This window comes from Puntigrus tetrazona, chromosome 20 (genome assembly GCF_018831695.1).
Source record: "Puntigrus tetrazona isolate hp1 chromosome 20, ASM1883169v1, whole genome shotgun sequence".
NCBI classification, from domain to species: domain Eukaryota; kingdom Metazoa; phylum Chordata; class Actinopteri; order Cypriniformes; family Cyprinidae; genus Puntigrus; species Puntigrus tetrazona.
The window spans coordinates 9,665,934-9,690,845 of NC_056718.1; the positions used below are offsets into that span (position 1 = coordinate 9,665,934).

At 37.9% G+C, this 24,912-nt stretch overlaps 2 protein-coding genes across 2 annotated transcripts; one reads left to right on the forward strand and one right to left on the reverse strand.

Annotated features, from left to right (window-relative positions):
• The first annotated feature begins 366 nt into the window (after window positions 1–366).
• On the forward strand, window positions 367–14,293 carry b4galt6 (UDP-Gal:betaGlcNAc beta 1,4- galactosyltransferase, polypeptide 6). The gene is made up of 9 exons (XM_043220119.1): window positions 367–499; window positions 3,189–3,305; window positions 4,798–4,911; window positions 6,194–6,315; window positions 6,406–6,522; window positions 7,060–7,247; window positions 8,606–8,728; window positions 8,930–9,031; window positions 10,197–14,293. The coding sequence occupies exons 1-9, from the start codon at window positions 385–387 to the stop codon at window positions 10,342–10,344; spliced, it is 1,146 nt and encodes a 381-aa protein (XP_043076054.1). The 5' UTR covers window positions 367–384; the 3' UTR covers window positions 10,345–14,293.
• A 619-nt stretch (window positions 14,294–14,912) lies between these two features.
• Window positions 14,913–17,979, reverse strand: ttr (transthyretin (prealbumin, amyloidosis type I)). Its single transcript, XM_043220129.1, has 4 exons — window positions 17,833–17,979; window positions 16,582–16,721; window positions 15,830–15,965; window positions 14,913–15,431 (listed from the first exon to the last, which is right to left on the reverse strand). The coding sequence occupies exons 1-4, from the start codon at window positions 17,914–17,916 to the stop codon at window positions 15,324–15,326; spliced, it is 468 nt and encodes a 155-aa protein (XP_043076064.1). The 5' UTR covers window positions 17,917–17,979; the 3' UTR covers window positions 14,913–15,323.
• Between the last annotated feature and the right edge of the window lie 6,933 nt (window positions 17,980–24,912).

The following is a 24,912-nucleotide window of genomic DNA, read 5'->3' on the forward strand; positions in this document are numbered from 1 at the left end:
CATTTCCAAACATCATCATCATCAACGCGACGAGGCGTGTCTGCGAAGCAAACCGGAACACCAAACCAGCAGCGGCAGCGGCGGCAGCAGCACCGAACAAAATGCATCGCGTTGACCGCGCGCCGAGCCCGGACGCCGTTTGATGTAGCACGTTTTATTATTTATTTATTTTTTCGATCTGGAAATTTCTTGACTTTGTTGAGAGAGCGAGCGAGCGAGCACCGCGGCCTTGCATCCAGCCGAATGAACGATGCGGACTTTACCAGCACCCTGATTCAGCTCCGCGTTTCCCACGGATGACCGTTGCACCGCGCCGAACAGCGTCTCTTTTCTCCGATCTGCGTGTTTTTATGGGAGTGTCGGATAGCTGGTAGCCGATATAAAATGTGGAAGTGGAGGCGGCTGATGCGGTTGTCCAACCGCTCCTTAATGGCCTTCATCTTTTTCTTCTCCATGTCCACGACCTGCCTCTACTTCATCTATGTGGCTCCCGGGATAGGTGAGTGCCTCTCATATAACACGCCGGCATCGCTCTTGCGTCTCGTGCGGAGAGATGCGATTAAACGTGTTTCATTCGTCGCTGACTCCGGATACCGATCGTCGCCCCCCGAACAAGCACCACTGACGGGTCGTGTTTAAAAACCCAACGAGCTGGCTAACTACCCAGCCTTCTTCATACCGCGATGCTGTGAAGACAAACAATGCTCTCCGTTTAGGCGGCTCGCTGCGTTTTGGGACGCGGCCGGTGTGTTCAGAGCCCACAATTAAATCAGGCTTGGCCGCTGAATCCACAATTAAATGGGTTATTGCTAGGTTTACGCCCTCCTTAGCAAGCAACTGTTCTGTCCAAGTTTGTGTGTACTGAATTATGGGCCTTTATTGCGTTCATGTGAAGCTCAGTTGGCTTATGTTTGATACGGGCCCATTATAAACTAATTTACCTTTATCTCCCGTTAAGCCTATATTAGCAGAGTTTTAAAAACAACGGAGATTTAGCATGTAAACACGCATGGTTTCTCATTAGCACATGGTTCCTGTAAAGCGAAGCGGTGCTTGGTGTGAAATATTCCACCCTGGATGCTTTTATAAATCATAAATGGTATCCAAATTCTCATTAAAATAAAGCAGGTAACAGTCTGCAATATTTTCATTTCAGCTGCCTGTAGACCCTTCTGGGAAAACATTACACAAATAATATATTAAAAGAACCCAATGTGATGTTGTTGGGCATATGATTGCACGTGATGACATAAAATAATGTTTGTAGTTAAACTTCATATTAAATGCAGACATTTTAACCCTCGTCCAGTAGCCTACAGCTTTATATGTAGTTTCATATTTACTTTTACGTTTGTTTTTGCTTTTCACGTCTTTTAAGGGACGTTAAAGAATCTACAGAATACCTCAATTTATGGTAGTCGTAAAATATACTTGTCATTTGACGCTTTTGTAATGTTTTGAAATATACTCATAATTACACATCTGTGGGGATGAGGCCATCTAGTGCAATTGAAATATTTTAAATGTACTGAATAACTCAATTTCCCACAAATGTGTAATGAGTTTAAGTAGCTAAATATATTTGAAATGTGATATCAAGTATATACACAGTACAGGCGAAATGAGAGCCTGTGTCATGTTGATGAACTCACTGAAGCACAAAGTTAAGACATGGTGTAAAATGTAGTTTAAAGTAATGTTTATATTGGCACTGCTACTAAGTCACGAGTGTAGACTCTTGTATTGGGATGCTCTCACAACCGAAGGGCATCTTGACCCATTTGCAGTTTGTCTGGATTTGCTCATGACGGGCTGCAATGTTTAACATTCAACCTGATCGTTGTTGTCCTTATTGACTTTTGAAAAAAAATAAGGGATTTCACAGCCGCCTTGGCAATCACGGTTTGGTGTTGATTTGTGGACGTGGAACAGATCACCCTCTCTTTCGGTGTCTGTGCTAAAATCTTTATCTAGAAATCCAGGCGGACTTCCAACGCATGCCACTACACCATCAACACACAGCCAAATCCTGTCTAATAGCTCTTACTGTGTTTGTATAATCAGTGCCCAAGAAAGGTAATGTTTTTTCCTCACCGTTGTTTAACCGGTCTTCACTGGACTGTGTCTAACGTATGAAGAGCTTTGGGCGCTTAGGAAGAACCTGTGTGTGTGTCTGTGTGTGTCTGTGTGTGTCTGTGTGTGTCTCTGTGTGTCTCTGTGTGTGTGTGTGTGTGTGTGTGTGTGTGTGTGTGTGTGTGTGTGTGTGTGTGTGTGTGTGTTTTTCTTTGTCCCTAGGCTTGGAGTTTTTTCTACCATTAATGGTCGCTGTTTGAATTCTGGCTTGAAGATTTGTATCAGCATTGGGAATCCACTGCCAAATAAACTTTTTTTTTAAATTCTAGATGGCATTAGTTGTTTTTCCTTTAGTAAAAAGGGACAAACTCTAAATTTTACATCGCACAGCAAAATATTAGATGACGGGACCATTATGCATTTGCATTTCTGTCTTTTGTTAATTACAGCTATTGGCTACTGCTGATCATTTAAAAATATATCTAATGTCATCTAATGTATGGCTTATCACTAGATTTTACAGACGAGAACAACAGATTATTGTTATACCATGTAACCCATATATGCGTGTATAAAACCTGTCCTTTATATGAAGTAACCTACTTGATTTTTGTGTTTAAACTTATGTGCTTTTATATATTTTTCCAGTCAGAGCATGTGAAAATTGGTACTGACTTCCATCCATACCTACAGTTGAAATTCAGTGGTAGGCTAGACATTTTGCTGATCCCTGTTCATTTCCCCTCATATATAGACTCATAAATGTTGGTCTCAGGAATGCTGACACAACTTTTGTGTAGTAGTTAAATTAAAATCGCATTACACTGACAAGAACCAAGGCCAAACCACAGACTGCCGTTGATGCTTGCAATAATAGGAGCTTGTAGTTTGCCATTTTTCTCACAACGCTGCTCTTAAAGAGGTTTTCTTTGAGAGGAAGGGATTCAAGTCGGCGCCTTCAGTTGGGTTGTCCGGTTACAGTTTTACAGCTTGGATATTTACATATGATTTACTTGTTTGATTGCATACTCGTTTGTTTCCTATTTTGGCCATTTGGGAAATTCATTACTCTCTCTCTCTCTCTCTCTCTCTCTCTCTCTCTTTCTCTGTTTCAGTCAACACATATTTCTTCATGGTACAGGCTCAGGGTATCATGTTGCGAGACAATGTGCGGACCATTGGTCACATGATCAGGCTATACACCAATAAGAACAGTACTCTCAACGGCACAGGTAAGAGCGAACGTCCTTTCATAATAACATTGGCCAGAATGATCATGATTAAACTGTTCATTTCGGTTATTTCTCCTAACCAACAATCGATGATAACCAACAAGATTATTTTAAATTAGAATTGAATTTAATTAGAAAGGATAAGCATCTGTGACCCCTTAAAAAAATACCAATACGTTTTCCTCGTATTCAGGTTTATACGAGAATTATATATTTTACTTACTAAATCAAGAACGAAAGAAAAACTGCAGCATGTAGCCTACTATGCAGGGTTTCTGGCCCATGTGTCCTGTATTTTTGTTGACTGAACCAGCCATACCATTAATTAATTTCTATTTGTCTTTGCACGCCAAAGTCAATAAATATTGAATCAAATGGAAAATCGTGCTATTGTTCAATGAAATAATTTCGTTTTAAAGTAGAAATTTAAATAATATGAAAGTGATGACAGCTGCACCTCCGAGTTTTGCCAACATTAGTTTCACTTTCGTTTTAGCCTAAATTTGTTTTGGTTTGTCATTTTATATAGGCTCGCTATAGCTTATAAATACAAATACTAATAAACTGATAGTATTGTTGTGGAGTGAAGGAAATAAACATTTTCTATGTTTCCTCTAAAAATATTTACATAGGCTATGAGTAGTAATACAAAAAGAGAAAAAATACGAAATAAATGAAATGACTTTTAATGTTTGTATTAATTGGTCAAAATTCTTACCGGTCGGTTAACGATTAAACTGTTAAAATAATCTTCCCCAAACTGAACGCTGTAGCAAAAGCTCAGGCACACTTAATTGTTTGCTTCATGTAGTGCACAGTTGAGTGGGCAACTCTTTCAGTGTGTACACTATTAACTTTAAGCAAGGATGAACATGCTTACCTCGTGGACTTGCGTTTTTCAGCACTCAGATCACTTGCACATACACCACTGTCCACATGGTTTCAAAAATCAATAAAAATCAGGACAGAAATGACACCATGCAGATTGTCCATGAGTCAGGAAGGGATGTTTATCTTTGTCCTACTAGATCATGTTTCTTGATGTTTCAAAGTCAACATAAAACCAGTTTGACCTTATTTCCTCACTTTATGAATGTCACTGTCCACAGCACTAAAAACAACAACAATAATAATAATAATAAAATAAAATTCTTAATGATCTTAACCAACAGCCAAAGACCTGCTCATTCAAATTCTACAACGACTATAGACAAATCCCGATGGACAAAATCATGTGCCGTTCCACTTTTTATTTGATTAAATATAATTTTACTGATAAGTCGTGTTTTATTAGACTGTGCCGTTTTAACCCTGATAGAGAACTTTATTCAAAAATCTGATATAGTTTAGCCAGACATTTTTCTGGCCATGAAAATAGCCACAGAAGCCGGGATGGCATTAAACGCAAACAAACAGAATGTTGAATAAGTCACATTATGGAAATAAACTGGGAATAGCAAGTCACATTGACTCTGTGTCTTCGTTTGAACAGATTATCCAGATGGAAATAACTCTAGCGAGTATATCGCTCAGCCAACCACATACCTCCCTGAGAACTTCACATATGCTCAGAACCTGCCCTGTCCCGAACGGTTACCTTCTATGAGTAAGTGTCTCGAGTTAAACGGTGCTTTGTGTATTTGACTCAAACGATTTGAATATTGTTTGGTTTGTGTGCTAATAATGCAATATTTAAATGAGCGTCTAAATGCACTAAAGGGAACACATACTGGGTCAACTTGTTTGCTTTAATTAAATTGGCTTTTGGCTCTAAGAGTGCATACTTTCCTGCTATATATTAGATACAAGGGTCTTTCTCACAGTACTGGGGCGATTTTTTTGCAAACTATTTTGTCGCATAGGGTTGCATTCGCTCTCACAGTGATTACCGAAAAGTGACAGTGGCGTCAACAAAGGAAACGAAGAAGAAAAAATGTTAAAACTTTAACAAAAGCCAATTATTATGTGAGTTATGTGTTTGTTGTGTGACGCGGGTTTTACAGTAATGGACGTGGAATGTTGATGTGTACGTCAAGCGATTGAAAGAACTGGAACGAGAACTAATAATCTCCAACGTATGTGTTTACACAGCGTTTTAAATCACGGCGGGTGAGAGTGTTTTTGTACCCGTTTAGCCAGTCAGCGTACACACATAGTTCCTAGTACTTTTTAGACCCTACTCTGAAGTAGAAACTAATTTAGTTCCTAGTTCCCGTGGTGCGAGAACACCAAAAGTACTACGAAATGGTTCCTGCGACGCGAAAGGCCCTACGAACAGTATGTGAAAAGACACGTTTTTCTGAATTCGGAGTATTCATAAAATAGTTTGCAAAATGTGTACAAATGATTACCATTTCTGGTGAGATTTTGAAATGTGCATTCACTGGGCGCTTTACTATCCCATAACGCCACAGAAGAGAAGTTGAGTGCCTGTGAATCAATGGAACTTGACATATAGGTCACATGACAAATTGACTTTAATTGTATAGATTACATTTATGCTGTATAGAACATACTTTTTAACAGTCTAATTCCTTATTTAAAAGTTGTACCTAGTTGAACCTTCGCTAAACTTCATTGTGGTAGGACAAATCTGGCGCTCCTTTAGCTTTTGGCCGAAAGAAGGCATTCTAAACAGTCTTAGAAGGCAGCATGAAACAGCCTTTGTTTGGCGACTTTGCCTATGCTGCCTCTCTCAAATCTCCCTTGCCACTTAGCTTTTTAATCTTCTCAGGTTTAATATGCTTTTTATCTCATTCGTCTCTGTGAGGGACACCCATCACATTGGGTGTGAATTTTTTGGCTGGTCTTCACTCACTTTTTCAGGTTTGCGTTTCTTAGCGCTAAAGGCTTTTTTTTTGCTTAGTTTCTTGTCGTATGTCTTGCAGAGGGTCAGATGGAAGTGAACATGACAGAGGTTCCTATGGAGGAAACTGAACTGAAGCTCAAACGTCTGGATATTCAATTTGGAGGCCACTGGAAGCCCAAAGATTGCAAACCACGCTGGAAGGTGGGACATTGTTGTAGTTACTTTATCAAAAAAAAGGTCATTCGGCACATCAGCATGACCGGCTTTGTGGTTTTTTTCTCTTTCTCTCAGGTGGCCATTTTAATCCCCTTTAGAAATCGCCATGAGCATCTTCCCATTCTCTTTCAGCACCTCGCCCCTATGCTCCAACGCCAACGCTTGCAGTTTGCCTTTTATGTCATTGAACAGGTGTGCATATCCACCGATGGTCTACTTTAGTAGTCTGCATTTGACCTCAGTGTGTCAGTATCATGCACCAATGATTGAGAAGAATAAATCAACAATCATATATATATTAGGGTTTTTTTTTTTGGTGCTGTCAAATGGTTTATCATGATTTATCACATTAAAAGCTGTACTATGCATATTTATTGTGTGTGTATGTATAAATACACAAGCATGCATGCATGTGTATTTAATATAAATGTATATATTACATTACATAATTTATATGAATACTAATATTCTAGTGCTTTAAAGCAATTAATCGCATTCAAAGCAAACGTTTTCTTTATATATGCATGCATATTTATGCACATATAAATACAAACACACGTGTCTAATTATTTACCTTTTTGACACGAAGCCGTGTAATAAGTGGGATAATGTACATCCAGCAGGTTATCGCAAAATAATGCCCTTTAGTCTTATACGGTAACGATTCAAACATTTAACGGCACTAATTTTTTTATTCATTTATTTTTGTTTTAAATCCTGTGATTTCAGACGGGTAGTCAGCCGTTTAACCGTGCCATGCTGTTTAACGTGGGCTTCAAAGAGGCCATGAAAGACCTGGACTGGGACTGTGTGGTGTTTCACGACGTCGATCACATCCCAGAAAACGACCGTAATTATTACGGCTGTGGTCAGATGCCTCGACACTTCGCTGCCAAGCTTGACAAGTACATGTACATGTAAGTTAGTCGTCACTGATGCAGTTTTCATTTCTCTTTTGATTTCATTATCCCCCCCCTTTTTGTCACTTTTCTGGTTGCTTAACATTTATTTTCCTTATTGCCCAGCTTGTTCCAGGTTTTGCAAGCAGCTAAGGTGATTTCAGTTTGTTTTCAAAGTGTGTATTTGAAACAATTCGACTTGTGTTTTCAAAAAATAGTTTTTTTTTTTAGGTTGTGTGTGAGTGTTTAAACATTTGTGACATTATCCACCACCTGCAGACCCTAGTGTATGTGATCAGTATGTGTGTGTTTGGTTAGTTAGCTGGCGTGTTTGTAAGATTTCTTCTAATTAATGTGAAATTATCCCGGTCACTTAACCAGTAGATAAGAACAACCTGTAACGTTCAAATGAATTCAACCAAAAGCCTGCTGAAAATATAGTCCGTGTTTTAAGGCTTAACCTTTAGTGCCAGATGTTAAAACGCTTTCACACTTCACATGCTGCGGTGTCATTTTGTGACATTTTTCCTCTTGGTGATCTTGCATTCGTTCAGTTGCAGTGTCACTTCCTTTACCGCAAGATGTGAACTCTGCAAAAATAAATCACCATCAAGCTTGTTTGGTCATCATTGTCTCCACATGTTCATGCCATATTTGAGACTTTTTCTTTACATTTCAAAGAAATGTTAAAACATTACCGCTTTCCTCATTCATCCGTACCGTAATGTCTGTCCAAATCATTTTGATTTCAGTAAACCTAATAATTTTTAGTAGACGTAAAGGACCTGCAGTTCTTTAGGCAAATGCGAGGGATATTCTTTGGATATTCACAGCGGTTCATAGAACTTTGAAGTTAGGTAGGAAAAGCTGAAACGTGCAGATTTTTAGACTGTTTATTATGCAGATTATGTCATTTGTGTAATGAGGTGTAAACGCAGCTCTAGTTGCCTCTCAAAAAGTGTTTGAGGTAGTTGGAGAATTTAACCTTGTTTTGCATGTGACTGATTAAAGACCCCGTGGTGCAGCTTTGCATTGATTGAGATTGAAAGCATAGCTGTTCCTTTAAACATATTCCGGTTGAAACCAAAACTGTTTTGCGGAGTCTGCACGGAAATAAATGTGTTGTCTCCTTATGGCCTTGTGACGTAGTCTGACAGTCTGTGCTATTAAAGGACTTTTTTTGTTGCCTATTGCTTTCAAGTGATTTCTGATGGTAAGGTTTATGTTTCTTCTTTTTATTTTATTTTATCTTTTCTTTGTTTTTGTTTTTTTAAGTTTTTTTTTTTTTTTTTTTTTTTTTTTTTTTAAAGAATGGTTTACAAATGATTGCATATTTGTAGTTAATTTAGCTAAGTTTGAAGTGTTTGTGTTTTCAGTCTTCCCTACAATGAGTTTTTCGGTGGAGTAAGTGGACTTACTGTCGAACAGTTCCTCAAGATCAATGGCTTTCCCAATGCATTCTGGGGCTGGGGTGGAGAGGACGATGACCTCTGGAACAGGTCAGTTTTAATTGGTAGTACGTGTTTATTCGTAAGAGCGGTCTTTTATAAGTCTTTTACAACTATCCAGTTGCTTTTGTACAAGTAGTTGTTGCTTCTCCATGATGTTGATGCATGATGCTGTTTAAAGTAATCATTTTATCAAAAACAAATATGTATATGTGACACAAATATGTGTGTGGCTGGGTTTCTTGTTCTCAGGGTTCATTACGCAGGTTTCAACGTGACCAGGCCAGAAGGTGATATTGGGAAATACAAATCTATCCCCCATCACCACAGAGGAGAGGTGCAGTTTCTGGGGAGGTCAGTACACACACACACACACACACACACACACACACACACACACACACACACACACTCACTAGGGGTGGATTGTGCTTGCAGAAATCTGTACTAATATGTTAACTAAAATAAACTACCATTCAAAAAAATTTACAATTTTCAAGAACTTGATGCTTTCAGTAGTAAAGAGGCATTAAATTGATCAAAACTGACGGTAAATACTTTTACTTGATAACAAAAAGCTGTATTTCAAATACGTGCTGTTTCTTTAAATTCTGTTCGTCAAAGAATACTGAAAAAGTATATCATGAGAACAAAATAGTAGGCGTCTAATTAACAGTTTATTGCTTGCAACATTGCAAACAATAAGCCATGAACAAGTTGTTTATATTTTAATATTTTCAAAATATTACCTTTTTTCTCTGTATTTTTAATAAGGTAAACGCTGCTTTGGTTTTAAAAAAAAAAATGACCGAAACCAAACTTTTAAATGGTTGTGATATAAAATATATTACCCCAAACAATGTTCAAAGTAGAGGCTTAATACGTTCAAATGGAAATAACACTGTTTAGTAGCATTTTTTGTTGTTGTTGTTATTCCCATTTATGGTCTTTTATGGAGTCTTTTCCGTGGTTTCTAAAGCAAACCTTGCTATTATGCTACTTTTGACTTGTTGAAAAGATTTCTTGGCAAGATTTTATTACTAAGTCTAGCTGAATTTTTAATCCAAATGTTATCGAATAGATTTTTTGCCGGTGGCAGAAGCGGCACTAGTAGGAAAGTCTGACATAAAAAAAAAAACAGGAACTACGTGCTTAGGTGTGGGGAAGCCCCTTTTTTTGTTCTGATAAGCACTTTGTAAAGGAAAAATTGAACTAAACCACCTTCTTACTCGGTCTCCCTTTTGTTTCCCCACAATTTTGGAGGCTAGTACTTCAAGACCCAAGATTTGTAAGGAGGAAAAGGTCTTTCTCATCACCGTTCCGTTCGGTCTTTACCTCTTACCTGCTTACGCTTGACCTTAAACAAAAGTTGAATTCATCTGTTTCTGTGTAACCCAGAGTGGATTGACCTTTGCGTGACAAAAACATATTTGCGGTCATACGTGTATAGATCTCTGCGTATTGTAGCCGATTATCTCAAGGACACACTAACCACCGGTTCATCTCGCTTTCCCTTCAGGTACAAGTTGCTGAGGTACTCTAAAGAACGACAGCATCTGGACGGCTTGAATAATCTGCAGTACTCTCCAGAGATCTCTCTGAGCAGCCTGTATAAGAACATAACGGTCAATCTGAATCCCGAGCTGGCCCCCATAGCAGAGTACTGACAGGCTGTGACCCCCCGAGTCAAAAAATGTGATGTATCGATGCCAAATGCCCTTAAAAAACAGGAGCGAGGAGGGCAGAGGCCTGTCTAATGCACAGTTTAGTTGCGTGACGTGAGTGTGCGTGAATGTGTGCGATTACTGGATCATATCTGTGAAAGTGTATTTGCGTGACTGCGTGCGTTTAATTGCATGTTCCTATGTCCATGCTGGCTTTAGCGAATCAGATCACAACACATTTCAAAACAAGGTGGGGAGTGCCAGCGTCAACAAATCAGATGTTTACTGCGAAGCCTTAATTGAATTTTATAGGCTAACTCTGTAGATCCAGTCATCTGTGCTTACATTGTAGAAAGCTTGGTTTTACATTGCAACAGCACTCTTGGCGCCAATAGAGTTTTTTTTGTCATGTTCTGTTAGTATAATTTTTTTATACATATCTATGGTTTTTTTAAAAGAGAAAACTGTTTAGAAGACGTCAATGCAGTTTAAGTGGATGTATTTTAAACCTGTCCTTCACTTCAGATCGCTTTGTTCTTGTATTACGATATACATTTCACCTTGGTGGTGTAATGTTTTTTTTTTTTTTGTTTTGTTTTTTTCCCTCCCTTTCCCACTCGATATCCCATGGCTATACAGAAGGCTGTGACAAGTTGCTTGCATGACCCAGACTTCCCTGTAAATATCTGGCCTTTTAAACGATGCTTTAGCTTTGTCCCCCAAAAGACGCCTGTGATTCCAGTGGAAACACTCTTCTTTTTGGCAGCTATTTGTTGATTTTGATTTGTTAATTTTATTAATGATTTTTTTTTTTTCTTCAATGGTTTGGGACACATGACTTACAGTGGACAAAAAAATATCAGCGATGACCATAGAATGCAAGAAACTGAATCAGAAATTACATACAGATATTATTTGCTGCATGCCTTAATTTATTTTTTGTTACGTGATTTATTTTGTCTTAAACTTTTACTTTTAGTCACATTGAATGTTTTTTTTTTTTTTTTTTTTTTTTTTTGTCTTCGCTTTTGTTAATGGCATAATCATTCTCATGTCTCGTTTTTGAAGTGCACTCCACAGTAGTGAAAGAAGATTGAAACGATAGCGAGGTGTTTGCGTGGCAGGTCGTTCGCAGGAAGACCTGGTGGTCAGTCGGGTTTGCAGCTGCTAAAGCCAAGACGGCCTTCACGGGGCTTGGCGCGTGTCTCAACCTGTGTGTTTTTGTCTGTTTGTGTGTGTGTGTGTGTGTGTGTGTGTGTGTGTGTGTGTGTGTGCTCTCGGTGTGAAGTACTGGGTGACGTTGCGCTCCGGTAGGGCCGAGATGAGAGAGCGACGTCGCCGTTGCTCTTGAAAGGCATTCGGAGTACACTTGGGCCATGACGACTTTATGCTGTTAAAGTTTCGAGCATTACAAGCTGTTGGAAAACTTTTTGTTGGTACATGTTTGCCTTTTGTATATAATTTTAATTTGTTGGTGTTGTCGATATAACATGTTGCATTAATTTTTTTTGTGTATATTTTAAGTTATCATATAAATGTCCTAAAACTGCTGTTTCATATCAGCTCGTGCTTTCTTTGTGTGGCTATGTGTTCGTCCACTCAGAGAACTGCAGAGGGCGAGATTTTGTCAGTGGCTTAGTTTGCGGCTAGGGCTTGGCTATATATATATATTTTGATACATTCGTGCGCATTTTGTCAGTAAAGTCGGTTCTTTGATTAGCCGTAAATCTCCATCGCCTTTTTTTAAATAGTGCTACAGTTAATGCACTGAGCCGTAGATCACTGACAAGCTACGCAGTATTGCGTTCAGTTCAACGGGTGATGGATTTGCGACACCGAACATGACGTCGCGTAGCATGTCCGTTATCTACGGCTCTGTGTATTAACTGCAGCTCCATTTGAAAACAGGTGGAGATTTACCGCTAATCAAAGAAGCAGCTTTGCTGACGAGATGCGCATGAATATATCGAAAAATATATACCCCAACCTTACTTGCGACACTAAATGGACTTTCTGAAGTTGGGCCACTCTCACACCTCACTTTATCGCGCCAGCTTTCGAGGCTTTTCATCTGCGTGTCTCTGAGGTGTAGACGAGCCATGGCTTCTCTTTGGTCGTCCGATTGCATTGTTTCCTTTTTTTTTTGAGTGGATGTCTTTTTTTAGTACACTCTCCTCCCGTTTTATGGTGTCCCCGACGTGATCTCCAACGCCTAGTCTGTTGTTTACAGTCTCTTCTTAAACCATCAGATTTACAATTAGGTCTAATCAGACCCGTTTACTGAGGTTATGGTTTACAAATAAACCATTTGACCAACTTGAAGAATACTGTCGTATAATATACTGGATACTATATGGAGGTTACTGGTGCCAAAGTCCACTTTTCCTTTTCCTTGTCCCGTTCGCTCTCTTCATCTTTCAGCATTGGATAGTGAAATGTAGCTCTAGGACAACAGCTCAATCGAACCCTTCGATCCAGTCACTTTGAGTGTTTTTTGACATGCGTGAGTTTGTGTATGTGTGGTGTCACGTTCATGTGCAGTCCAGCGTGAGAGGATTGCCGTAGGCTGTAGAATGACGTTAAACACGGCTGAAAACCCTTTCTCCTCGCTTTCCACCGCACAGGGCCAACAAATTTGCATAAGCAAAGTCGGAGTCAAATGTGCTGTTTGTTTGCGCCCTGTGTTCGCGTCGAAGCAGCCGGCGAGATATAACCACTTAATAGGTGTTGTTTAGTGTAAAAAAAATAAGCTTTGTAGATTGGGTTTTGGCCCTGGAAGAGGGAAGTGTGGCTTATGAGCACTAGTTTCCAGAATGCTCAAATAAACGAGTATCATTCCACCTTCACAGTGCACTGTTTTTGTTTTTTCTTTGTTTTGCAGGCACTTTAACAGAGTAATGATTAGTCTTACGCTGCAATACAACGTCGGATAGGCCTGTTTCTATTTAATCATTAGCTTTTGCACCACAGTGAAATGGTTTTATTTGGAAACGCGGATTGGAACTGAACATTACACGTTATTCTTAAAGTAAGGTGGGTTGCAATACTGAATGTTAAGTTTATTTTCATTTTCTTTTGTGGTAGTTTAATGCCCAGGTCCCATGATATTGAAGAGTGTGTGTGTGCGTGCGTGCGTGCGTGCGTGCGTGCGTGCGTGCGTGCGTGCGTGCGTGCGTGCGTGCGTGCGTGCGTGCGTGCGTGCGTGCGTGCGTGCGTGCGCGTGCGTGTGTGTGTGTATGTATATATTTTTTTTGTTTTATAAAATGTAAAACTTACCGGTGAGACTGCTCTGGTGTGTTCGGATCTGGTGGTTAGTCAGTTGTAGCCTTTGAGGAAGCTTTGTTCAGTGCTGTCTGCTGATTTAGATTTATCTCATTTTCACCCCAAACCCCTCTCTCATAGCTGCCCCATCCTGTTCAGCTGTCTGAAAAATATCCAGAAGAAATAATAGATAGAGAATTTTAAAAGATGATTTATTCACCATTACAGATCTGTAATGTGTAGAGTGTTACATTTTTGCAGTATTCATATTTGTGCCTTGATTTTTTTATTATTCTTTTTTTTTTTTTTCGCATTGTTTGTTGAGATGTGCAGTGGGGTGTGTGTGGATGGTGTTTGAAAATAAAACTGGGTGCACATTTACATTTTTTTTTTCTCTAAAGTTTTTATTTGGATCTGGAGCTGTGTCTTTAGGACTGCAATGTCTGCTGGTCATTGAATGGGAACTGAAAACCATGAGGATCTTCTCCTGTGTTTGCCTTTCTCCAATGTTGCGGGTCCACTTTAACTGTAACATCAGTATGAGAAGCAAATTGTCTTGAGATGCCAGCTGCTTTGACTTGTACAATCCTGGTTCCAGATTTTTTTTTTTTTTCTTTTTGTTGTTGTACCGGTCTATTCACTGCGTTTCGCTCTGTAATGATCATTAAAAGACTTTATAGTTGAAAACTTATTCAGAGCCTGATCTCTTTAATTGGTCTGAGGGAAAGTGGCTTCAATCAACGTCCAAAATTAACACTTGTCAAGCTCCTTAATGCAAGTAAAAACTGGCTTTGGTGGATAAAGTTTCAGTATTATGTGGAGGCCAGTTTCCATCACTGAATAAAACGTTTTGTTTTTCTCAGAAAAAGTTACAAAGTGAGATATAAAGTCACAATAACTTTTTTTTTCATTGGTGGAAACTGGCCTACATGGTATTGAGAAAATGCAGCGGTGTCAAAAGTGAATAACTCTAAGGTTCTTTATGTGATTAATGTGTGTTGTGATATATATTATATATTAGAAGTCAACATTTTAATTTTTAATTTAAAAAATAAAATCCAAAACACATTTTGGATTTAGGTTTTAGGACAACTATGATTAAAAAGTATCGATTCACTTCAATATACCATACAAATGATTTGGTACTTGAACACTTATAATGTATAATACATTAGAAAAGTATTAATAATATAGTCTACAATGCATTATATAATTTCATAAATAATTGCTAACTGTTATATATTTAAAGATTTTTTTGTGATGTTTTTAATCCATTATACTTTCTAAATATTTAACAATAAATGTTTGAATTATGTACACAGTCATAATGTTTATTCATGAGATCATACAACACAAGCCATAATTAATGCGTTAATACTACTATTATAATGCATGACATTATATATATATATATATATATATAGGACTAGACCTTAGTTAAAAGAAAATATTTAAGCAACTTTTACAACAAGAAAACGTTACAGGTTTGCATCTTGACACAGAACAGAACAGCGACGCTGACACATCTTAAGATATGTCAGAGCCAGACAACTCAAGCATGCATCTCAGACCAGCTTAAGCCTTGTCTGTAAGCCAGGGGATAATATTTCCAAACTTTTGACGAGCACTTTTATCAATCAAACTGGCATAGCAAGGTGTGGCAAATACTTTAAGTTGGACCCTGGATGTAAAGTAAGTTCTCTGTAGGTGGTTGTGTGCTGTCACTCGTGTGCTTTGACGACCACAGCTGTTGTGGTGTACGAGAAGGGGCTCAGCAGAAGAGCCAAAGTGTAATGACGATGCCCCTCAGCGTGAGCCTCAAACACCACCTGCGGAAAACACCAAAGAACCGCTGAGAAACAAACTGTATCTGAAAGATTCAAGTGCCTTTACATACGTGTACGTCTGTCGGTGCCTGTGTGCTCGGTATGTTTGTGCATGTATGCATGTGTTGTCCTTGTGTGCTCTGTCCTCTTATCTAAATCTGTCCATTACTGTGTGTCTATAGGATCTTAAATATTTACCTCCCCACAGCTAATATAGCTCTTGGTTCACATCCAAGACAATCATTCAGGGTGTTAATATAGACATATATAGACATATAATAATAAAAAGTAGGAGGCTATGTGCGTCTTGTGGTTTAGGTACCGTGATGATAACAGTAACCCGTCACTTAGCAATTATTAATTGCTTTTGAATATAAAAGCGCCATCAAAACAGTGCTTACATCGGCCACCTGGTGAAAAGGTGTACGGCCCTCCGCCTTCCAGTAGGCTTTAGTGTCAAACTCCACCCGATACAAGCCTGGAGTGAACTCCTCCTCGCTGATCAAGTTGTGCACTTCTCCGCTCATGTCCACTTTCCTGTGTGAGAGGAAGAGCTCATTAATAATAATAATAATTATAGTGACAGGAAAGAGGAACCGTGACGAGAATAGGGCTGTTTGTTCTACGAAGCCAAAGCGACGTTAGAAGAAACTGTGTGTGTGCATGCAACAATCACCGTCATAGTTTTGGTTCATATTTTTCACATTTTGATTAAACGTTAAAAAGGTTTGTTTAACTAAGTAGTTTTTTTTACACACTCATATTATGCAAATAAATATTATGTTTTTAGATTTTCAATGCTATAATGCTACCACCGTCAGTTTTTTGACAGAGACCATTATCCCCCTTTAACAGTTGCTTATATATTTTCATTGAAGCATCAGGTTAATATTTGACTCAATTGACTTGAAATACTTATTCATACTACCCAGGGTCAAATCATGTTAATAATTTGCATGGATAAGTAAATATAAATGTCATTACTGAGGTCAAATTGAGCCTAAACAGAACGTACATTAATACAGAATTGTTATGTATCGTCCACTGGGTTCTAATTAGGTTAGATGAAAGATCTGAAGCGCAACTGATGTTAATATAATTTTTAAATTTGCATCATAAGTTTTATAGAGCGTGGCGGCTATTGTGATCTTACCCACTGGCAATCTTTTCCCACGCCCCACCTTGATCTTTGCGATAGATATCCAGAACTATATTTCCAGCAGGAGTCCCTTTCACAGCATCCAGGATCTTTACTGTGAGAGGGCAGAGAGCATCGGAACCACCATGAAAAGCCTGAAACACAGTCAATGTACATAGAAATGCTCCTAAGTTTTGCTCGTTCTGAACATGAGGCTTAAGTCTTTCCGTTTTCTCATTTCGGACTGGAAATAGAACCCTGTGCTTATCTTAAGATGAGTGGCTTTATTACTTAATAACAAGTTGCTTTTGGATAAAAGCATCCGTTAAAGTTAAATAATGGAAGCATCTTTATCAGCTCTGAGCCGGTTGTTAGGTCGTTGACCGCGTGGACGTAAAGCTGTGTATATGTGTGTTTTCCCAGTAGAGTTTACTGCATCACTTTGTAGTATGGCAGAACGCAGATAACACCGTGACCCATATGTTAGCCCGTCCAACAACTGAAAGTACCTTGTCTCACCCTTAAGGGGCCAATTTAGGAGACATCTTGTCTTTAATATACATTTCATAGATTTTGTGTCACTGCCAAGTTAAATATAACTAAAAGGTGCTGGAAGAGATTTCAGCCGGTACCCCTCTTCAAAATTCACCCTTCCAAAGACCTGAGCATGCAAAATCAAACAGAAAGCATTTCTAAATTGGCAGATTTTTTTAACCTAAAACCAGATCTTAACCACAGCCTACAGCTGACATGAAGACAGGTGAGATCTCGCAGATAGTTCAGTACATTGTGGTTCTTAGAAACGAAAGCTGTCATAGTCGGTAAACTTTTATAGTGAGTAGATACAACAGATTTTTTTGTGTTCCTGTTTGCTTAAGTAGGCTAACAAAAAAAACACATCGTAGCATTAATATATAAACGAGAGATTAAAAAATAGCATTTGGACAAATTTGCTGTATACATATAATTTATACAGCATGAAGTATAAAAAGCTTTGAGAGATTTGCAGTGTTAATAATTATGAAACATCATCACAGCCTGTGAAAAGGGTCTAAAGTGGATTTTTATGGAGGATATTATTACGAATAACTAATAAATTCCATTTACACAGTCAGAACTTTTTATTAGATATGACATTTTATTAGATATGCACTTGCTCTTAGCCTTGAATAGATCGCTTTAATGAAACTGAATGTCAGATTTATTGCTTTTGAAAATATGCAAGTTCCAGTTATATAGCTCTATACAAAAAGCAATTGAACTTACCACTGGTGCAGTTCTATAGCAGGCGAGGAGAGATGCAAGAAGCATACAAATCACTGCTTTAGCCATGTTAGAGCTCAAGTGCATGAGATAAAAACCCAGAATGCCCTTTATACAACGGCCGACCCTGTCATCAGGTGACTCAAGGGGGTATCTGCGGTGCCCTGTTGACATTGTAAATAAACAGGGGAATCAGTAACTTCATACAACTTGGTTTATCCAGTGGAAACAATCAAGGACATTTGCCCGTATTTATTAAACAACCCTGTACCGTCCTTGGAATTTGTACATTTCATGATTGTTAATTCCCAAAGTTCCTCCGTTCTGTGAGAGATCTGATTCACTGCTTGTTTGTTTTCTGAGGACATTAGTTCAGGCCCACTGGTGAAATGTTTCTAGGCAGCGCGGATTTGAGGGTCTGAGCTATTATTGACAGTTCAAAGAAAAGTTTACAGTTATCCCCTGAGAGGCAGGTACAAGCTTGTTTTTAACATATTTTCATGTGCTAGCTGTATTGCTAAAGGCATCAAATCCCTGAGCAGAGAAGAGCAGAATTCTTTTTCTTGTGAATAGATTTTTTATCAAATTCATAGCAGGCCCATGGTTGGGTCATGCATTCTTTTAAACTAAATCTACATTATTCAGACACAGTAACATGGAAAGAAAAAGTATAATAATAATAATAATAAATAAATAAAACTACTTCAAGCTCCAAGCTAATATTAATTTAAAGCAAGTCTAGCCAAATAATTTTTTGGCAAAAGGGATTGCTCTGCTAAAAATTCTGTGTGAACGTGAATAACCAAACAGTTGATGGTTCCCACTGACATCCATAGTATTTACTTTTTAGTATAGTATTACTATTTACTATATATATATATATATATATATATATATATGTGGTCACATGCCATTTCATTTGTGAGTTCTTCTCCATGCTGCAAGAACACCGTAATGCCACATGTTCATGTATGAGGACAAGTCATAGCCTCTAGGTTACATGCTTAGTGAAATGTTTTGTGTTCAGTAATCTGGCCTAAAAATAACATACATTTCCTGCCTGTTTCTGTCAGTTTTATTTATTTGTATGTGTATATATATATATATATATATATATATATGTATATGTTTATTGACTTTCACATTAATAACAACTGTCAGTTTTATTAACAGTTTGTGTCTTTGCCAAGAATTATTGTTGCAATAAACATTTCTTGAGTAGTTCCTGCAACTGGCAGGATTGCATCCTAGGAATTGGTTTACTTCGTTGGACTTCACCGATGCATATTTTCATATAACAATCCACCTGAGGCATAGAAAATTCCTGAGGTTTTCCTTCGAGGGGCCTGCATATGAGTATGGGCTATTCTGAGAGCAGCTCATCTTTACAAAGTGCGCAGAAGCAGTGTTGGTTCCGTTACGACATCGTGGCATGAGTGTGTTCCCTTATTTAGACGACCTACTACTGGCCGCAGGCAGTGTTGCACACACAAGCACTTGTTTTACATTTGCGAGCTCTGGGATTCTTGATAAATGTCAAAGATCTCCATAGTGTTATATACCCTATGAAACAAAGCTATGCTTTCAGCATGGAGGGCCGAGGATTTTCACAGATGTCTGAGAGTTAGTATTCGCTTAGTGTTGTGACAGTTGAGGTTCATGGGCTTGATGATAACGGTTGTCAGTATCAGTTGTAATAATCAGCTGGAAATGTAGGTGAATGGATGCATAAGTGAAGTGAGGTCAGCATTGGTGAATGGATGCAAAACAAAACATAATGCCACAAAATTAGAGCACGGCTCTGGCAAACTGCTCGAGCAACAAAAGAGCAGCAGCACTGATGAACTCTCGCACCAAGTATAAATAAGAGCCTAGACAAACCTCATGTGTGCTCAGGTCACTCCCCAATCACAGAACCTGAAACATAGAAAAGAAACCAAAACAACCCAAGCCAACAACTCCATCCTAACACACCCCTCTTAAAAAAAATCCCACATCAAAACTAAATAATACTGACTAATACATCAAAATAGGTCAACTCACATCACTTGGAAACAGAAACACCATCTTACCACTCCAACACAGGGACACATGAAAGGGTGTCCAGCAAAACATACTCAACTTCTTTAATGTGTTTGATCATCAAGTTATAGGGCTGTAAGAAAAGTACCCATTGCGTCAGACTCTGTAGTGAGTGAAGGAACGTCAAAGGATTGTGATCGGAATAGATGACAACTGGAGACTCTCCCCCCACGTACACATCAAAATGTTGAAGTACCCAGAACAGTGCCAGCATTTCCTTTTTTAATAACAGAATCATTTAACTGATAGGAACTGAACTTATGTTAGAAAAACTAATTGGATGACTAATACCATCTGCATGCTTCTGGAGAAGAACCGCTCCTGCTCCCACTTGACTTGAGTTCTTTAAAACATTAGTTAATAGACAAATGACCAATAAAAATCTGTGATAGTAACAGGCAATCACGAAATACCTCATGAGCTCTTTTTTAGTGCAAGGAATAGAGAGGTTCTCTATCGCTCTAACTAGCGCGTAAAGGCTAGTTGGCTACCTTGGCCCACCTCTTTTCACAAGTAAGAAACTGTTGCCTGTGCAAAATGACATTTAGCTAAATTCACGGTCAAATCTTGTGCTCGTGTAACATGCTGGTCCCAGCTGTCACTGTAAACTATCACATCAAGGTGTTAAAGGCACTTGCCAGTACCTCTTAAATAAATCGAATTTACTGACATATTGCACCGAGCCAACTTAATCAACGCAATCCTCCATCCTCTGGCATGGAAATACATTACGCTTAGTAACTTTATTAATGTATCTAAAATCTGTACAGAACCTAATGTTCCATCCAGTTTTCTAACCAGCAAACATGGTGACAGGAAGGTTTTGTGATGCTACTGTTCAACATATACTAAATCTCTGACTCCAACTTTAGACATTTTTCAAAAGGAATGTGATAAAAGGTCTGCCGTAAAGGTGAAACATCACGCTTTTAGTGAGTTTATGACGTAACATCCCCAAACAATGATGGAAATTTGTGTATTAACTGTGTCAGCTCTGCTCGCTGTAAAAGCAGTTAAATGGGACAACAAACTTTCCAAATACTTCAGAGTCTCCGTTTTTAATTGAGGTTGCATTACAGAAATTTTAGATGTAAATTTTAGGTGGTATTAGTCATTTTAGATGTAAAATTTCTCCCCTAGTCGCTTTGTATGATCTTAAGGATAACAAAGTTGGACATAAATCGAGACAGGTTTTTTTTTTTTTTTACTAAGGACCAAGTAGTAATGTTGCGCACTGCATATGCTGGTGGGTAATGAGTACTTTGACACATTACAGAAATTTACATACTGACTTAGAGGGAGGTAATAGACTAACACAGTCTATTAACATATATTCAAAGGACTGCGCCACTGGAGGTATTGCACTCAGTGGAACCTGTTTTAACAATTGATTAGGTTTCTGATCAGTCGGTACGTATGATATGTTCTAATAAACTGTGAGATCTCTTTTTCTAACAGTGGCCAATAAAATTGCTGCATCAGGAAAAGCAGGTGTGACAGTTGGTGAAGTGGCTTCTATTGGCCACACACACTCACCAACCAAGTTGCTGCCCAAAATGACCAAAATAAACTTGTGCAAAGGAACAGACAATGTTTAGAATTAAGAAAAGTACCCATTCCTATCAACATATGAACTGGACTCCAATTGTGGAATCCATAAGAACCTAATCTAAGGTTTAGGTTCTTATGAGTCAAAACTAAATCATCTCCTAATGATGCAGCTTCAGTGGCAGTGCAAGGTTTATTTTCATTAAAAAGCACTTCAATTTGAAAGATGTTCTTTACCTGTTCACCAAATGATTGTACATTCGATGTTGCACATCATAGATCAAAATGGCGACTTAACTCTTGGTTAACCTCTGTGTGTGTTTCTTTAATTTTTTTCTCCAATTACGAAATTTTTGGTGAGAAGCTTCTGTAACTAACTTAAAAGCTTGTAATACAGCAGATTTCACACTATCATACCTTTTTCTTTCTTCCATTGCTAAACTCCTATGCTTTCTCCACTAAAACATATTGCAGCATAATCGTGCGATCTGTTTCAGGCCATCCCCATTTCTCTGCTATGCAAATGAGAAAAATACATCTGGATCTCTCTCATTGAATGCCGGCAACAATTTAAAATGATTAATTATATCAAAAGAACAGTCTACACCCTCACTAGATGACCTGCCCTCACCTTGAACTCTTGGTTTTGTGTTTCTGCAGCTAATTTTTGCTTGTGTTTAAGTCCATCTCACGCTGTTTCATCAAAGCATCCAATTTACATTTTTCTATTTCTATTTCATGATCATGCATCTCCTTTTCATGCAATTGCTGCATTTTTTATGAGCTCTTTCTGCCGCTCAAACAACAAACCAACAAATGAAATTGATTTTTCAGATGCAGGATTAATCGCTCAATTTGTTTCTCTCGCCTCATCTTTTTTCAATCACCTATCAACATCACTTCATTCATATCATTCTACTATTTCCCACAGCTGTTTCTTCGAGCACAGATTTAATATCTCATCTGAAGGATAATGACATTTGATGATAATTTCAAATGATCTCATAATGAAAAACCCTGAAACTAAACTATTAAAAAATTAATCCAAGCAACAGTTAACCCTACCAAATACTTCTAATTACAATTTAGCTCAGATAATTCTTACGGTCAAAATTTGTGCAGACATTCTCAACCTCCCCACATAATTTAATCTAACTGGGGAGTGTTAAGAAATACAAACCACAAGATATTTTTAAACCACAAGAACTTACCTTTTCAGAGCTGACCAAAAATATGAACCAACGCTTCAATCAATCAATCAAAAATTTCTGCCTCCTAGACTTTCCAATCTATTAATTAAATAAAGTTTTAGACCATTGACCAAAGTAAAACAAATCTAAACTGGATGAGCCCCCATATGTTACTCCTGGCTAAAGGTTCATGGGCTTGATGATAACGGTTGTCAGTATCAGTTGTAATAATCAGCTGGAAATGTAGGTGGATGGATGCATAAGTGAAGTGAGGTCAGCATTAGTGAATGGATGCAAGACAAAACATAATGCCTGGCAAACTGATCGAGCAAGAAAAGAGCAGCAAGTTTAAATAAGAGCCTAGATGAAACATAGAAAGGAAACCAAAACAACCCGAGCCAACAACTTCATCCTAACAGTAGTTATATGCATAACTGAACATTACTATGCAACACACGTGAGAGGTTGAAAATGAATGAAATGGAGAAACAAAAGCTGAGTGTACCTGCGTGACTTAATTTCTAAGATCCATAGCCTATGTTAATAGTCTTATATAGAAAAAATGGCAATGAGACAATGATGCTTATTTACAGGCTCAGAACTTTCTGAAAAAAAGTCAAGGCAGAGAGCAAAAGCAGGCTCTAAACGTACCCTTACAATGACGCCAATCATGTAACATGGTCTAAAAACGCCCCAAATGGGTAACTCCCATTACCTTGCTGCAGAGACCTATGCTTGGATAAGTTTGAACATGATTAAAGGAGGTCAGAAAAACTCTTTTTATGGTGACTCTCTTCATGCATTTTGAATTGGGCAAAGCGTGGGAATTGGATTCCTTTTTAATAATTTTAAATCACATAAATGACAAAGTCTTAAGTTTGCTGAAAAGGTTCAGTTGAGTTGTCATTCTCATTCTTCAGCTCATACCCTGTGGCGAGTCCTCATGTTGAAAACTAGTTGAAAATTTATGACTGCATTAGAAAACTGCTGGTAAGGCAGGTTTCAGCAAGTAGCGTGAAAGCAGAAAATTTGATTTTTTTTTGTGTGTGTGAAACATCTCCTCAGGGTTAACAAGGAAACTGTCAAGCTCACAACATGACTCAAAACAGTAACAAATGAAAAATGAGACTCTGCAGAAATGGAGTGTTAAAGGATTTTATTATTTCTGTCAAAAATCCCCATGATTAAAGATTATCATTAAGGCAGAATAAATCACCACTGGGTAATCACGAAAATTATCACTATGTAATTAAACAAGAAAACAGATTAGTCAGTTTGCACAAAAATACATTTCGGAAAAAAATAAACATAAAAAAAGTTTTTATTGTATTTTTGACAAATGTTTTTTTTTTTTTACTTGTTATTTATGTTATTTTATTGATGGTTAAATACGAAATAAGAAAGGATCCTGAGAACGGCAAGAGGACAGGATCAAGACAGATTTACACTCTCATATCCTGATTCAGCACCTGGCACACATATTCTGCTTGCATTTTTTACTTTTCTTATGCTTATTTTACAGTTTCATCCCACAGGCCATCTCCATCTGTAACACCTAACTCTTTACTGCTCACTGTCCCTCAAACTATCCCTCCATCAGCTGTCAGAACATCTGGCTACATGTACATCTGTCAATGTGAACGCAGATGAACATCAAGGCCAAATTTTCCAGACGGTGTCTGCATAGACATACTTCTCTGACTGAGCGAACAGTGTGAGATTTTTTAGCAAGGACATTATAGACAAATAGTAACTTCAGCTGAAGAAAAAGCTGGATTTTCAAGTTTGTTTCACAAGCTTGTTCTTTACTTATTCTTGACATTCTTTGAGAGAGAAGCAGACTTTTGCTTCAGGGTTAAACGTCTTTTGATCTGAATCTATGATCTTATCTGTTCCAAATAAAAAAAAAAAAGATTCTTTGCTTTTGAGACTTTGTTCTTGTCATGCATTGATTTCTTTTGACTGACAGACATTGGCTGTGTCTTCAAACCTTGTCAGCTGTTTAAAGGGAATTGTCTTCTATGTAGACATCAACCAAAATGGAACTTCATGAGTGATTAATTTGATGTCTTTCATAGACAGCAATAGCCACTCTTAGAAATACACTATGCTTCTCATGTTCATGTTTACAAATACAAAACAATAAAAAGAAAATATGTAATACATAAAAACATATTTCATGAAAATGAGAGGAATAATTCAAAATATTAATATATATGTATATATGTATGTATATATATATATATATATATATATATATATA